General features: G+C 41.5%; 1 protein-coding gene across 1 annotated transcript in view; it reads left to right on the top strand.

The window, feature by feature from the left end:
- Positions 1–14,461, top strand: part of adgrb1a (adhesion G protein-coupled receptor B1a) — a 110,588-nt gene that overhangs the window by 21,554 nt on the left and 74,573 nt on the right. The window contains exons 2-9 of the mRNA XM_054621129.1: positions 8,356–8,517; positions 9,209–9,313; positions 11,212–11,379; positions 11,821–11,985; positions 12,870–13,034; positions 13,820–13,984; positions 14,131–14,232; positions 14,341–14,447. Coding sequence (XP_054477104.1) covers positions 8,356–8,517; positions 9,209–9,313; positions 11,212–11,379; positions 11,821–11,985; positions 12,870–13,034; positions 13,820–13,984; positions 14,131–14,232; positions 14,341–14,447 — 1,139 coding nt within the window. The remainder of the gene's footprint in view (positions 1–8,355; positions 8,518–9,208; positions 9,314–11,211; positions 11,380–11,820; positions 11,986–12,869; positions 13,035–13,819; positions 13,985–14,130; positions 14,233–14,340; positions 14,448–14,461) is intronic.

The following is a 14,461-nucleotide window of genomic DNA, read 5'->3' as shown; positions in this document are numbered from 1 at the left end:
GTCACAAGTTAAGTTGTGCCCATCCTTCACTTATGCAGCCTGTGCAACTGAGATCATCACTCTACTCCCTTTATGTCTTTTTAACTCATTGCGGTGCCGACACTCCTTCTGTGAACCAGGTGCCAAATATTGTGCAACCATTGTGGCTCCAAAAGCTATTAGTTCTACAGCTTGATGAAGCCAACACCATTGGGTGTTCCCTGTCTGAGAAGGGTGTCTAGTGCCTATATTCAGTTATTGTTCCTCCCTGATTTCAGTTCGTCACTGTGTTTTGATATTAATTGATTATGTATGACTATGGTAGTGTTTCCTGTGTGGTGGGAGGACATTGTGTTAAACCTTCAAAGAAAGGTGCCTCATCCTGCCTGAAGGAACTGTTAACTCGCCTAAAAGAATTTCAGCTTTCAATGGAAGGATTCAGTGTCCCATGATGGTCTTACCTTCAGAAGCTCATTCTCACAGACGACAATAATTGTATTGTCGTCTGTGAGAATGAGCTTCTGTGGAGGAAACAGGAAATGAATTGACAATCTTTGTTTCGTCATCTTTGATTTGACAGAGTGTTTTTTTGAAGGTCTTCTATTCATAAATCTGGTCATCGTTCCTATCGGTAATAATAACATTGTGCTCAGCTAAAAAAAAGTAAAACAGGGCAGGGGACACTGCAACATGATTGTATTATATTCTTGCTTTTTTAACACGCTTTAGCATTTTCAATTTTCATTATTATTATTATTATTATTATTATTATTATTATTATTATTTAAAATGTTGTTATATATTGTAGTATACTTATATTATATGCTTCTTATTTCTATACTTTTCTTATTATCAATATTTTTATATTGATTCTGATGATAAGTTAGTCCAGAAAGAATGAGTGCCAAAATTTTGAAGACAGTACTCATTTTTCTCCAGTATCGCAGGCACAGTAGGTAATAGGGATCAGGGCTTGATACTAATGGCGTCTTGTTTTTCTGGGGACAATAGAAAATGTCCCTGATAATGCTTCATTGTGATAAAAATCTGTGTTGAAATCGGCAGGAGGAGAGCTAGTTAACGTCAGCTGATAGAAGATGTCAGCACAGTTTTGCATGGCTAAATAACAGAGTCACCAGCTAATTTACGGAGGTTGCATTGATTAACAATAGGTGATGTTCAAGCTCTATTCAGTTAAAAAGAGTATTGGGTGAAGGTCAATTATAACCTTGCAGTAATATGTTTTCAGATAGAAACTAGAGGCAGATCATCAGGCATTAGTAAAAAAAAATGCAAAAAAACAAAAACATACTCATAAAGTATGTTGAAGTACATGGAATTTATTGTTTTGTTTTTATTGTTTACCATAGTATCGACTACGGTATCAAGGATCTGGGAATGTCACATCTCTTTTTGCCTCTACAATGATTTTTCGCATTTTAGTTGTGTTCCCGTTAGGTTTGACTTCCAGATAAAGTGGTTTAGTTTATCTCACACACCTCTGCAATTATTTTGTTGCCTGCAAATTTTTCAAATCAAAAATAAACAGAAACATATGTACTGGTTTTCAAAAAACTAACAGAGGTTTTATCCAGAAGCAGAATGATGGCGTGATGTGTTGGTGACTGCTTGCTAAATGCCACCAGTGGCCCGGCAGGGGATCTGATTGGGTGCTGGGTGCTCCGTGGCGGGTTCACCCTCAGGTTAAGCTCCCCGCTCCACAGGAAGACACTGATCGATGCAGTTCTGTTGAGGTGCCCTCTTTTTGGATTTGTCTATTTATTTATTTACCTGGGAAACAGAGAAGAAACTGCAGCGAGCACATTAGTCTTTTCAGAAACACAGTTGGCATGCAATAAAAATACAATTACAGGTATTATCATTCAACAGGTTTGTGTGTTTTAATAAATGAATTGAAATTGCATTTCTCTCTATACACAGTCAGTCAGTGGCCTCAATCATTTTCACAAAGAAATATCCCATTTTATCTTTCACTGCTGGAAATAAAATGAAATAAATATTCTCTATTGAATGAGGACACTACATAGTGATTGATGTAGAATTCTAACACACTGTTCACTTTGGAATAAGCCCGTTTTTTCCCCCCTCTTTTCATTTCCCCCTCTTATCTATCCTAACATTTCTTCCCTCTTTCTGTTCCTGTCTCCCTTCATCTCCCTCTGTCCTCCCCCCCCCGCTCTCTCCTTTCACCGCCTGTTATCTCCACCATGCAGTTGACTGCTTCTGTCCTCTGGGTGTCAGCACTCGCCTTATCCTTCATTCAGCCATACGGCTTTGTGCGGACTAATCACCCCATTTCTGCCTGCATTTCATGTTTTCATGATTATTTTCTTCAGTGCTCTTGTCTCCGTCTTTATTACATTTCCCTCACATTCCTCTGCTGCCTCCCCAGCTGCCTGCGTGTTTCCACTATGGTTGTCAACTCCAACATCATATTTCACCCATCCTTTCTTGCCATCAACAACTTACTCTCTCACACACACACACACACACACACACACACACACACACACACACACACACACACACACACACACACACACACACACACACACACAGGGTTACTGCAGATTTATTGATTGAGTTGAGTGTGTGTGTTTGTGTGTTTTACTCATGTTGTGGGGACATGAACCTTTTTACCAAAGACATTGTTGGGACCTGCCCTCCCTTTGGGAACATAATGTGTGTCTTCATAACGTGAGTGACTATATTTTAGGGTGAAGATGTAGTTTAAGATTCAGGTAAGTTTATGTTTATGTTAAGGTTAAGGTTAAGGTTAATGTTACATTTAAGATTTAGGTTTAAGTGAAGGTTAAGGTTAAGGTTACATTTAGGTTTAGGTTAGCATTAAGGTTAGGTTAGGTTTAGGGTAGGGTTACATTTAAGAATTAGGTTAAGGTTAAGTTAAGGTTTAGGCTAAAGTGAAGGTTAAAGTTAAGGTTTAGATGTAGGTTAAGGTAAGGGTTAGGATTAGTTTGGTAGCAGTTATGGTGGGGGTTACAGTAAATCTCCAGGAAATGAATGTAAGTCAAGGCAATGTCCTCAAAAGTGATGGAAACACAACTGTGTGTTTGGGAATCTGTTGGGGGGTTGGGTTAGGGGAGGTAGGAGGTGTTAGTGGCAGTTATTGATGATTTCAAAGCTGCAGAAACTGGAGCTGTAACAGGAGATGCCCATCCACTCTGCTCAGCGCTCCAAGTGAAGGTGACTTTCAGGAAGTTCATTACACACACATACACAAACACAATTTACACGGTATCCATGCATGCACTCAGTGGACTGCAAAGCCAGGTAATGCACACACAGAGTAATTGAAGGGAAATGTGTGTGTGTGTGTGTGTGATTTTTGAGAAAGCTGAAGGTCAAAATAAAGCAGGTATTTTGGCAGGTGAAGCAGGCAGTATGAGTTTAAGGATTATGGAGGTAACTCTGGGTGGACTACCAGCGGTGTTCTGACTAAAGACCCACTCTGAATTATTGAGAACATAATGTGTATGTCCTTGCAGAGAGAGAAAGACAACACTGAGTTATTCTCCTCGCTGGGTTTGATTATTGGGCAGGAAAGAAATAAAAAGTTCACAGTCTTGTCATTTTGTCTTTTTTTTCCTCGAGAAGAATGAATCTTATCTGTAAATGGACCCCGCCCCTCTTTTCCTCTCGCCTTGCCAAAGCCTTCATTTGACAGAAGGAGCCTCTGTCCTTTGCTCCAAACTGCAGTTAATCTCCCTCTATATTCATAAAGCATATTTGTTCACAATAAACCCAGAATGATCCTGGAGAGAAGCTGAAGGTTATTCTGCAGCATCAGGCTCACTTTGGTCCCAGAAACACTGGGATCGCAGTGAAAAAAAAGGATGCATTCGGTTCACAATGGATTGGCTGCTCTAAGATGGTTGAATGGAAAAACGGGTGATGGGATGATTCTATTGGTAAAAGCTGTGTACAACATTTACTTGTGCACACTACCGCAATTAATGAAATTTCTGGTAGTGGTACTGAATTGTGTATACACTACTAAATGTACATGACATGATATTAAAAAATAACGATTTAAACAATTAACTTATTCAGAGAAATCAAGTAATGGTCAGCAGGGTCAGAGAACTGTCAAGAACCACAAGATAATAATAATTTTACTCAAGGTTTTATTTGGTCAAATGTCCATATCTGAATTGTACATAAGGTCAGAGGTCTGGAACAATGTGGGCTCAATGCAAATACATAAATAAAGGTCAATAAGTTGTCCATAAACTATAGATTTGAAAGCTTATCATACAACCGAAGGTTAAGACTGGTTTTTTATGTTTTCTTACTGTTATCAAATACCATTTAAAGACCAGAATCAATAATGCCTCTTCATACTTCCTGACTTCCCTACCCTGTCTGCAGTACCGAGCCCACAAAAATGGAGTTTCTATAAAAAAGAAGGCTCAGTAATTTCCTTAAACTGCTAGCACCTGTAATTGTGAGTTAATCTTTCCTGAGTTTGGCCTTTCAGGCTATCCAAACCCTTTGATCGATTGGTGCTTGTTGGGCTGGACCAGGCGGCAACCTCCGGATCTGTCGAACTTGTATTCTCTCTATGTCCATCAGGGGGCGACTCCTCTGGTTGTATAGAAGTCTATGAGAAAATGACTCTACTTCTCTCTTGATTTATTCCCTCAGTAAACATTGTAAACATGAGTTTATGGTCTCAATCTCTAGGTTTTTTTTCATTTCATTTAGTAAATGTTGGTTCCTTTTTGAGTCAAATAGACCATAAAGTGGAGTATGCTTTATGGCATGCTTTCTGTGATTGGACTAGACAAACCCGACGAATTTAAGCCTTCAAAACAGCAGTCCACAAACCAATGGGTGACGTCACGATGACTACTTCCACCTCTTATAGACAGTCTATGGCCTTGACATATTTTGATGACAAGCTCTGTTAACACCACTCAGGATAGAAGAAAACTCCCACATAAGGAAATATGGAAATACATTTATAGTTTTTATAGTTTTATTTATTGTATAGTTTCATAGTTTTCATAAAGGCTCAGTTATTTAAAAAGCAGCTGGTCATTGTGTTGTTTTTTTTAATCAAACGTCAGTCAAACAGGAGGAAATGGTTCGTTTCTTTGGGACTATTTTCAGCAGCTGAACAAACCACAATTGGAATAATTTGAGCCAACAGGACTGTGTATGCGGGATTAACACTACTGTTTCATGGTCATGACGGAACATGTAAAGCCAGTGTGATGTTTTTTTTTATAGTTTTTGAACAACAATGGAGCTCTGTGGCATAGATGAATAAGATATATCAGTCATTAGATGCACATGCAGTACTTGTTTTTAGGGGCACATTGATGGTTTTGGTCTGTTACTGAGATTTGTTGACGATTAAAAAAACACAGAATATCACCATTCTTACTAAGACTACCAAAACAGCATGTGGTGTGAGCTCACAGGTTGACTCAGGTTGAATGTTTCTCTCTGTGTTCTTTTTGCTCTATCCTCCCTTCATTAAGGGGACATGTTTCTTTCGGCATTAGTGATAAAGTCCCCGCGTCACTGAATGACTGTGACAACTCGTTGCCATGGTAATGGCATTATGCTTCTGGTGACTGGGCTGGCATGAATGTGAACAAAGACACCTCTCAGTAGTCTTCCAGTCTGAAATACGAGCCACCTTCTTTTGACATGATTACACTAGAAAATATGTCCCCACATAATGTAATAAATCACACATTGAACCATACTTTGGTCCGGATCTAAAGTTTATTACATTTCACCATATGGAAGTGTTCCACAGAACAGTCAATCACCAATCAAGCACCCATGATTTAGCTATCCCCAGAGCCTCACTTGTACAAATTATGTAACGTTTTTCCTGAAGGAAGCATTGGAGGTCATTAAAGTCGGAATGGTTTATCCCACTGGGGGCATGAATGTGCTAAAGACATTTTATGGCAATCTGTCTATTGGAATATAAGAAATCAAGGTCAAGGTTACTTTAAATGTCCCCAATAAGAAAAAAAAGAGAATGGCTACCATAAAGTGATGCATGAAAAGCCAAGCATATCCATAAAAGTTGCAATAAAAGAAAACTTGCAAAAAGCAATCAAACTCTCCCCAAAAAAACTACCCACACTACCTTAACATCTAAATTTCAAATAACCAAGCTTACAATTGGTTGAAACCAGTTTCCAGATGTAACTGATAGAAGGATATTGTATGTTTGTGTTTACAGAGTGCTACTCGGAACCAGAATTAGCTGAATAAGCATTACCTCATACTTAAAGTTCAATTCTTTAGAATGGCCAGATAAACTAATGTTTCCTGACGTCTGTCCTGAGGTTTGAATTTGAATGTGCTCAGTTCCATGATAATCTCTTTAAACCGATTCTATGTTAATTTGCAATTACACAGTCGAGTGGGGGGTAAAATAAGTGAAACACATTGGCCTGGATTCAATCCTGGACCCACAATGATTTTGCTTTTTATTTGTGTAAAATTAGATCGTAAACTGGCTACTTGTGACACTTCGTCTCTCAAATCCAACTCCAGTTTTACATCTGAAGTTGTTAATCAAACAATGAGTAGTGCACGGAAAAGAAAGTCCAGATATCTGCTAGCTGCCCTTAAACCCAAGAAGTATAGCCATTTTCCTCCAGAGGCTCATCCATAGTCAGACCAATAGCCAATAGATTTAGAAAAATGGTTCCATGGCAACCTGGACGTTTGATTTTTTACAGATTTTGTTTTTGTATTTCCTCATCGGGGGAGCAATTTTATTACCAAAAAAGTTTAATTGATCTAGTAGTTGTGGTATTGGATGGACAGACCAACAGACTCAACCAATGATGAATTGTCCAAGGGACCAACAACATCAAACTTACAGGACGAAAGTGTGAGTTTGTTGGTCACTGGCAAGTCAAAAAGATTATCATTTCCCAGATCATCAAAGATATGATCTGGGAAAAGTCTTAACCTAGGCCTAAAATAGCATTGTACTTCTTCAGCCAATAGGCTTTAATGTGCTTAAGAGCAACAACAAACAGCAACCCTTCAAACCATATAACTGACTCTTCTAACTTAATTGTGATCAACACCTCAAATGGAACTTATGTGCAGATTTATTAGCAAATACAACCACTGTAATTACAGCAGTATTCTTCCCCCATATCGGTCGAGCTGGACATAACCCAACCACATGTTGCTTGTATCTCCGTAACAACATGCAAAGAGGAGATGACCACAACACTGGACAGCTCACAGTGCTGGGGTTAATGATATATTGAGTTATTGAAAGGTCTCAATTATTGATGGCAGCATTGTGTTTTGGCCTGCTGGTTGGCAACACAAAGGGTTGCTGTTGTTTGTGATGGTGGTTGGGCGTCCAGAGGATAATGTTGTCCGTTTCAGTGTGGTCACAGACACATTAGAATAAAATCCCAAGTCACAGCCATAAGCAAACACTTGAGCCACAGTCTTCTGACAACAAAGAGATATTGACTGTGATCACTGGTGCCTGCTAATTTCATTACTGCAGGGAAATTAAATAGATTATGGATTTTGACTTTCTGTCCAAAAAGTCTCTTTCAATCCATAAAGTTTGACTCATCACACTGACATGGTGAGATTACACACCGCTGCAGAGGAATGGTGAATGTGTTTGAGTGCGTGCATATCCGACTCTTGACCAAATTAAGTGCCCTTCACAGTGCCCTCCTTCATTCCGCACCCTCAACCCCAAATTAAAATGACTTGCGAGTAATTAAAAACGTGTGTCTGGATGTCGGCCAACTTAATGTTCTATTCATGCAGATTAATACATATTTGTCGTTGCCCGTGGGGGCTGAAAGGCATCTGTCTTTGCCATTAAACATTCATGAGTGTGCGGGATGGAGAGAAAGAGAGCTATTCAGAGCGGCTCTTTACCTGCTCCTCCTCATATAAGCACACATCTTAATGTAGCGCATTAAATCAGAATGGCCAAACGGGGCATTTCACAATGACAATGGCACTCTTCACACCTCTGTATTAAAGGCCAAACTGCAGAACTCAAGGCTTCAAAACAGCAGTCCACAGACTATTGGCCAGTCTATGTTTTTACCCCATATGTAACTAAATGCTAAATATCCAAAATCAAAATATCACATTAATATACATATCAGTGTTATGTGACACAAGTGGTCCAAGGGTCAAAAGATGATTGCAGGAAAAAGAAAGACAAACTTTATTTTTCTGCAAATCCTTTACCTGACTATGACATAGTAAACCTCTTCAACCCGTTAGGACACAGCCCTCACTCTGATCAACGGCTAACAATAACGCACTGCTTTATAAATGACCTCTTACTGTGTGTGTCTCTAGGTGGCTGGAGTGCGTGGGGTCAGTGGGCACAGTGCAGCAGCGAATGCGGGGGCGGGATTCAAACCCGGACCCGGACGTGCCAGTCCCCCCCGGAGGAGTCGTACCTGTGTGAGGGTGTGGTGGAGGAGGGCCGGCCCTGCAACTCACAGCCTTGCACCACCGGTGAGCTCCCCATCTCTCTGTGTGGGCTTGTATTCATCTCTCCACACATCCATATCTGTTCCCTTTTACGCTTTGTGGTTAAATATGAGCATCAGGTGTGTGCAAAGTGTGTGTTCACAGCTACTTTTTTAAATGTACTTTCTTTTTTATGTGTTTTCCATCCACTTGTGTGTCCATCCTCTATAAGTCAGTGTTTTGACTTAAGGAGTGCATGTTGGAAAGGGGACTTTGATCGATGAGAAATAATAATGAAAAGGACACAGGAAATTAACATCGGAGCACTATTATGTAGAAATGATTTACCAAGAAGCTGAATTGTTCTCCGCTCAAAGCTTTCTTAATTTGTACAGAACTAGCAGTATTTTTCTGTCTGACAAATAACTCAAACAACAGATTGTCATTACTGAGGATGTGTTTGTGTTTTTTGTCAGTTAGTCGTGCCATCAGAGGGTATGATTAACATCAAACATGATTATATCAACAGCATATAACGACACATAAAACGAGCACCGCACACATTCACAGCACATTAATACCGACAGCACAACAAAAGTCCCAAGTTTGGCTGATGCTTTTCTGGGTGACCAATCACGTCACGGTTGTGTCCCAAATAAGAGCCATTCATGAAGGACCTCTGGTTGCTAACCCCCCGCCCTCCCTCCTCCCCCTGGCCTTGCCTCACCCCCTTTAGGCAAAGGCCGCCATCTCTCCCGCAGCCAATCGCTTCGCTCGGTGGACAGCCGCAAGCGTGACGACGTAGACAAGCCCCGCGGCGGACAGCAGAGCCCTCAGACAGGTAAGACAACGGGACGCAGAGGGATCCCACGCATCAGTCACTGTGGCAGCTTGGGTGACCAACACTACTCACACCATGACAACAGCAAACAAGACAGTTGCACTCATTTTTTTTTTTACGCACACATCTATCAAAATCTCCCAAAGTAGTGCCTCGTCCACAATGGACTAATTCCAACATGGACCCTGCAGAACATAGTGAAGTTGTATTTTTTATGTGAGGTCATAACAGGCCACTGTGCCCTGTCTGCAAAATACTAAGTCGAATGGAGTCCTCCCTCTCTGTTAAAGTGATACTCCACCCAAAATCAGGAGTAGCAAGCGGTCAAGCCTCTGTAGGCTGAAAGATGTAGTTCACCACAGTGGGGCGTATGCCTAGTTGCTACTTTATTTTTCCAAAAGTTAGATACCAGTTTAAAGTCTCTGTGATTAAAATGGAGCTAAAATCAGGGGCCGGTTGCACAAAGCACCTTAGGTTAAGTTTTTACTTAAAGTTTGACTGACGGTTTCCTAAACTTAAAACCTTCTTCAAATGTTAACTTAAGTGTTCAAGGTTTTATCCTTATCTTGGTTTTATACTTCAAATCCCATGAAGTTAGTTAAACCGTTGCACAAAAGACCTTAGCAATTGGCGATTCACGATACTTATACTGGTATTATACTGCTCGATCGGGTATTGGAAACCGTTATTTTAATAAATAACAACTCAGTAAATTTTTGATCTTGTGTTTATCTATGTATTTATTTGTTACATTAAGTTTCACTGAGTTAGGAAAGAAATGTCTAAGTCAAGCATGATGTTTCCTGTCGCATAGCTAGGCTAATTGTGTCACAGCTTCAGTTTCATACTTAATGCACAGACAGCAGCATTGATCTTATCAATTAACTCAGGGAAAAAAACGCGAATACCCATATTCCCCAAAATGTTGAACTATTACCGTATAAGGCAGATTCCTCACAGAGACAAGAGGCTGTGATCAGCTTGGCTCTTTGTCAGCATTTAGGAGCAGGAGTCGCTATTATGCATATATTGACATTTGTCCACCACAAGAACTTCTTGAATCCATTGTGACTAATATGCATCGAAGCTGACCACACCCACTGCTCTTTGAAAGTAAGTTAAGTACGTACCTTTTAAGCCTACAAGGTGTGTAGCTTTGATACAAAGAGAAAGGTTTTGTGTGAAGCATCACTTTAATTTGCTAATCAATTCCCCACCTCCTGGTTAGTTCTCTTCTCCCTGCTTATCCCCGGCTGTGACTGCCAAATTTTCCCTAATTACGGGGTCAAGTGACCCATCAAATCAGCAGTCATGGCCACTGGAGAGATGACTGACATATCCTAAGCCAGTGGCATTCACTTCCCCTGGAAGTGAATGCAAAGGATATGACATCAGAGCCCCCACACAGATGAAGAAGGACAAGCAGAACAGAAGCTGGGGTCCGTTTCAGGGGCCGCCTCCTTTGAAGGACCCAATGTATGAAGTTGCACAGAACATGTGCTTGACCTGCAGCTCTGTTCCAATTCAGATGGTCTGCAGAGGATCAAGGCCTTCTGGCAAAATCCTATCATTGTGATTTTTAGTGAGCAGCTTGCAGTGGTTTGGAATTATGGGGCCCAACAAGGACCACTAGCTATGTCCGTCTCATTTAACAGCCACATTTGAAGGGACCTGTGGAATGGGACAGCCTCATCCACCTGATTGGAAATATTAAAGGAGACGGCCCCTAAAATGTGCCACCGCTTGAATCCACCCTTTATCGCACCACGACCCTTCCTCTTTTTGGCCACAGAGGCTGCATCCTGCATGATAATTAGTTATGGCCCTCTCCTTTTCCCTTCTCCCTCTTTTTTCTCCCTCCTATCCTCCCGTCCTTTTACCCACCCTACCCTCCTCAGTAGACTCAGCTTCAGGTGAGGAGTGGTCAGCGTGGAGTGTGTGTTCTGCCACGTGTGGGGAGGGCTGGCAGAGTCGCACTCGTTTCTGTGTGTCCTCCTCCTACAGCACCCAGTGTAGCGGGCCACTGCGCGAGCAGAGACCTTGCAACAACTCTGCCGTTTGTCCAGGTAAGCCCCCCAGCCCCCTTCCCCTCCACCCCCACTGCTACCGTCCTGCGCTCGCCCAGCCCTCTCCTGGACCTTGCCTCACCCATACAAGACCCACCTGACTCCCCTCCTCAGTCACTTAGCAAACCCGTGAACCCACCAGGTTGTTTTCCACCCTCACTTCTGCCTGCAATTTAGAATGACTCCCACTATCATAAGAGAGGTTCCACGGTGTTCTCAGGCTCTCCTACATGCAGACAGGCAGGGAGACTCCTCAACTTCCAAAGTGATATTATCCCAGGACAATGGATCGGCATATATGATCCCAGTAAAGCTAAACAGCAGAGTTATTTATACCAGTCGTTACAGTTCATTTTCAGTTCAGTTCTCTGGAGTTGTTTTGGTACAAAAGGGGCGCCCACTGTCCGTCTTTAAATCATACCCTAGCCGCTCTGATTGCAGTGCACGGCGCTTGGGACGAGTGGTCGCCGTGGAGTTTGTGTTCTTCGACCTGTGGCCGAGGTTACAGGTCCCGAACGCGATCCTGCGCCCCCCCACAATTTGGGGGAGATCCCTGCGAGGGACCGGAGAAACAGACCAAATTCTGCAACATAGCTGTCTGTCCAGGTAAGAAAACACATCCATTACTTATCATATTAGCTATTTAAAAAAATATATTAATCTGTCAAAAGGGTGAAGATTAAAAATGTATTAAAGAAATTCTACGTGGCATCAAGGATGCACATGACGTAAATCTCCACTTGCCAACGAGGGTCTCGCTGTTGTGCATTCCAAAATGTATGACTGTGGGAACTTTATAAGACTTTACATGGACTTGGTCACTGTGATGTCACCCGTATCTTTGGACCACAGTTTTGAGGGCATGAATTCCACATTTTTGCTGTCACCACTTTGGTTTTTTCCATAGGTGAAACAAGAGGTTGGAGATAAATACAACTGAATGCTAAAAAATACATTTATTAGACTACCAAAATGTTCAAGTGAAAACACACTGTGAAAAGGTTAAAGTTTAAAGGCGAAAACACAGACAAAATCGAGAGCGTACAACGGCGTGGTGGCGACCTGTCCATCACAATAGTTTTGTCTTGTGTGTACAGCCGTGCAAACGCAAGGAATGCCTTTGAGAAGATTCACTACATCTCATCCCCCTATATTGGCAGTGTGACTATTTGGAACACACATCAACACATTTGCCTTTGACTTTGTAAAGACAAGTTGGTTCTAAACTCTCTGAACCCATAAAACTGGTCCATACATGTCACTACAACATTCCACCTAAACAAAAACGCTGCAGCATCTCATGAACATGTGTTTCTCTGAGTTACACATTAGTAACGCAAGACCATTTGATATGTCCAAGTAGATATATTCAGCAGTGAGCACCATGTGTATGTGGACAGTTGTCCATAAAATGTTTTTGAATTAGTACATAATGCACCATGTGTACTGTATTCTGTTTGCCTGTTGTCTGTGACCCTGGCCATTCTCAGTGGACGGAGTGTGGAACGAGTGGTCCAGCTGGAGCTCCTGCTCCGCCTCCTGCTCAAATGGGACCACGCAGAGAACCAGGGAGTGTAACGGCCCCTCGTACGGAGGCTCCGAATGCAGGGGAGAATGGCTGGAGACGGTTGACTGCTTCCTCGGGGATTGCCCGGGTATGAAAGAGGCAGAGCGTAGCCAAGATCAGAAACATTTTCTCTGGTCAAAGAATGTATTTCTTGCTCTCTCACAACAGGTTTAAAGACCGTATATAAACTAGGTAGTTTATCACACAGTATCTTACTCTTCCTGCTTCTATTGTATGACATAGCTTGTCACAAAAGCACAACACAAGGATAAATGAGACAGGAATACAACGATGCATGGTAATTTATTCAGCTGCAGGATGAATTACATTTAAATAATTAAAATATAAAACAATGCATTATAGAGATGTATAACTACTACCAGATGTGTCATATGTATCTTCTTAACATGAAAAAAGTAATATACAGTAATGCAAAGCTTATCACCTACTCAGTGTCAATTATTATTTTTATCAAACAATCAATACTTTTTTGGTACAGACCATATATGTCGAAAGCACAAAGAAAGCAAACTGTTAAGTGAAGAAAGCTGACATTGACTGTGTATATATATATACATATGTTATTTGATTCAGTTCTTATTTGCCTCTGCACATAGACTTTACATTACCAGTATTTGTCCTACTAGTGTTTAATAGTTGATGAATTTGTGCTCAAGCCTCTCTTTTACGCACATCTTAAAAATATTGCATTAGAAAAGCCAAAAACTGGGAACCCAGAAAACACGTTTTGGATACACTGTACAAGAACATGTAGAAACATGATATGATTTGCATGTATGACTGGTGTGTGTGTTTTTCATTGTGCCTGATAAAGTCCCATCTAATACTCTATTACTGTATGCAATCTGTCAGTGGATGGCAAGTGGCAGCCGTGGTCTTTGTGGTCGGGCTGCTCTAAAACCTGCGGAGGGGGGAGCCAGCAGAGGAACAGGATTTGTTATGGGCCCTTTTTTGGAGGACAGGCCTGTCCTGGAGATCGAGAAGAGGTCCGGGGCTGTAATGAGAAGAGATGCCCAGGTCAGTCGACATGGGGACATAGTTTTGCTTTGTCAGCAGGATTTTCATCAGGGATGGAGCCACTTAGACATCTTCGACCCCTACAGTAACAAATTGTTCGTGATTATCCATTACACAACACTCATTTACTCTCCTTCTGTGAACAGAACCTCATGAAATATGTGGCGAGGACAACTTCTCCAATGTCGTATGGAAGATGACTCCAGCTGGAGATACAGCAGCAGTACGCTGTCCTCCCAACGCCATGGGTGAGCTCACACCTTACTGCCCTTAAGATGGGAATGTCCACTTTTAGTTTTAGGGAGTTAGATTAGAGACACACTTTGGTGATATGGATCCTATGTGTCTTCAAACAGGGCTTATCCTACGCCGCTGCAGCCTGGACGAAGAGGGCAACGCCTACTGGGAGAATCCCACCTACATGAAGTGCATTTCCAACGACTATCGCAGTATACAAACTTTGGTGAGCATCAAAAA

The sequence above is a fragment of the Anoplopoma fimbria genome, chromosome 20 (assembly GCF_027596085.1).
Source record: "Anoplopoma fimbria isolate UVic2021 breed Golden Eagle Sablefish chromosome 20, Afim_UVic_2022, whole genome shotgun sequence".
NCBI lineage: Eukaryota > Metazoa > Chordata > Actinopteri > Perciformes > Anoplopomatidae > Anoplopoma > Anoplopoma fimbria.
The sequence above is the reverse complement of the archived record's forward strand: the minus strand, read 5'-3'. Positions and strand labels throughout refer to the sequence as shown.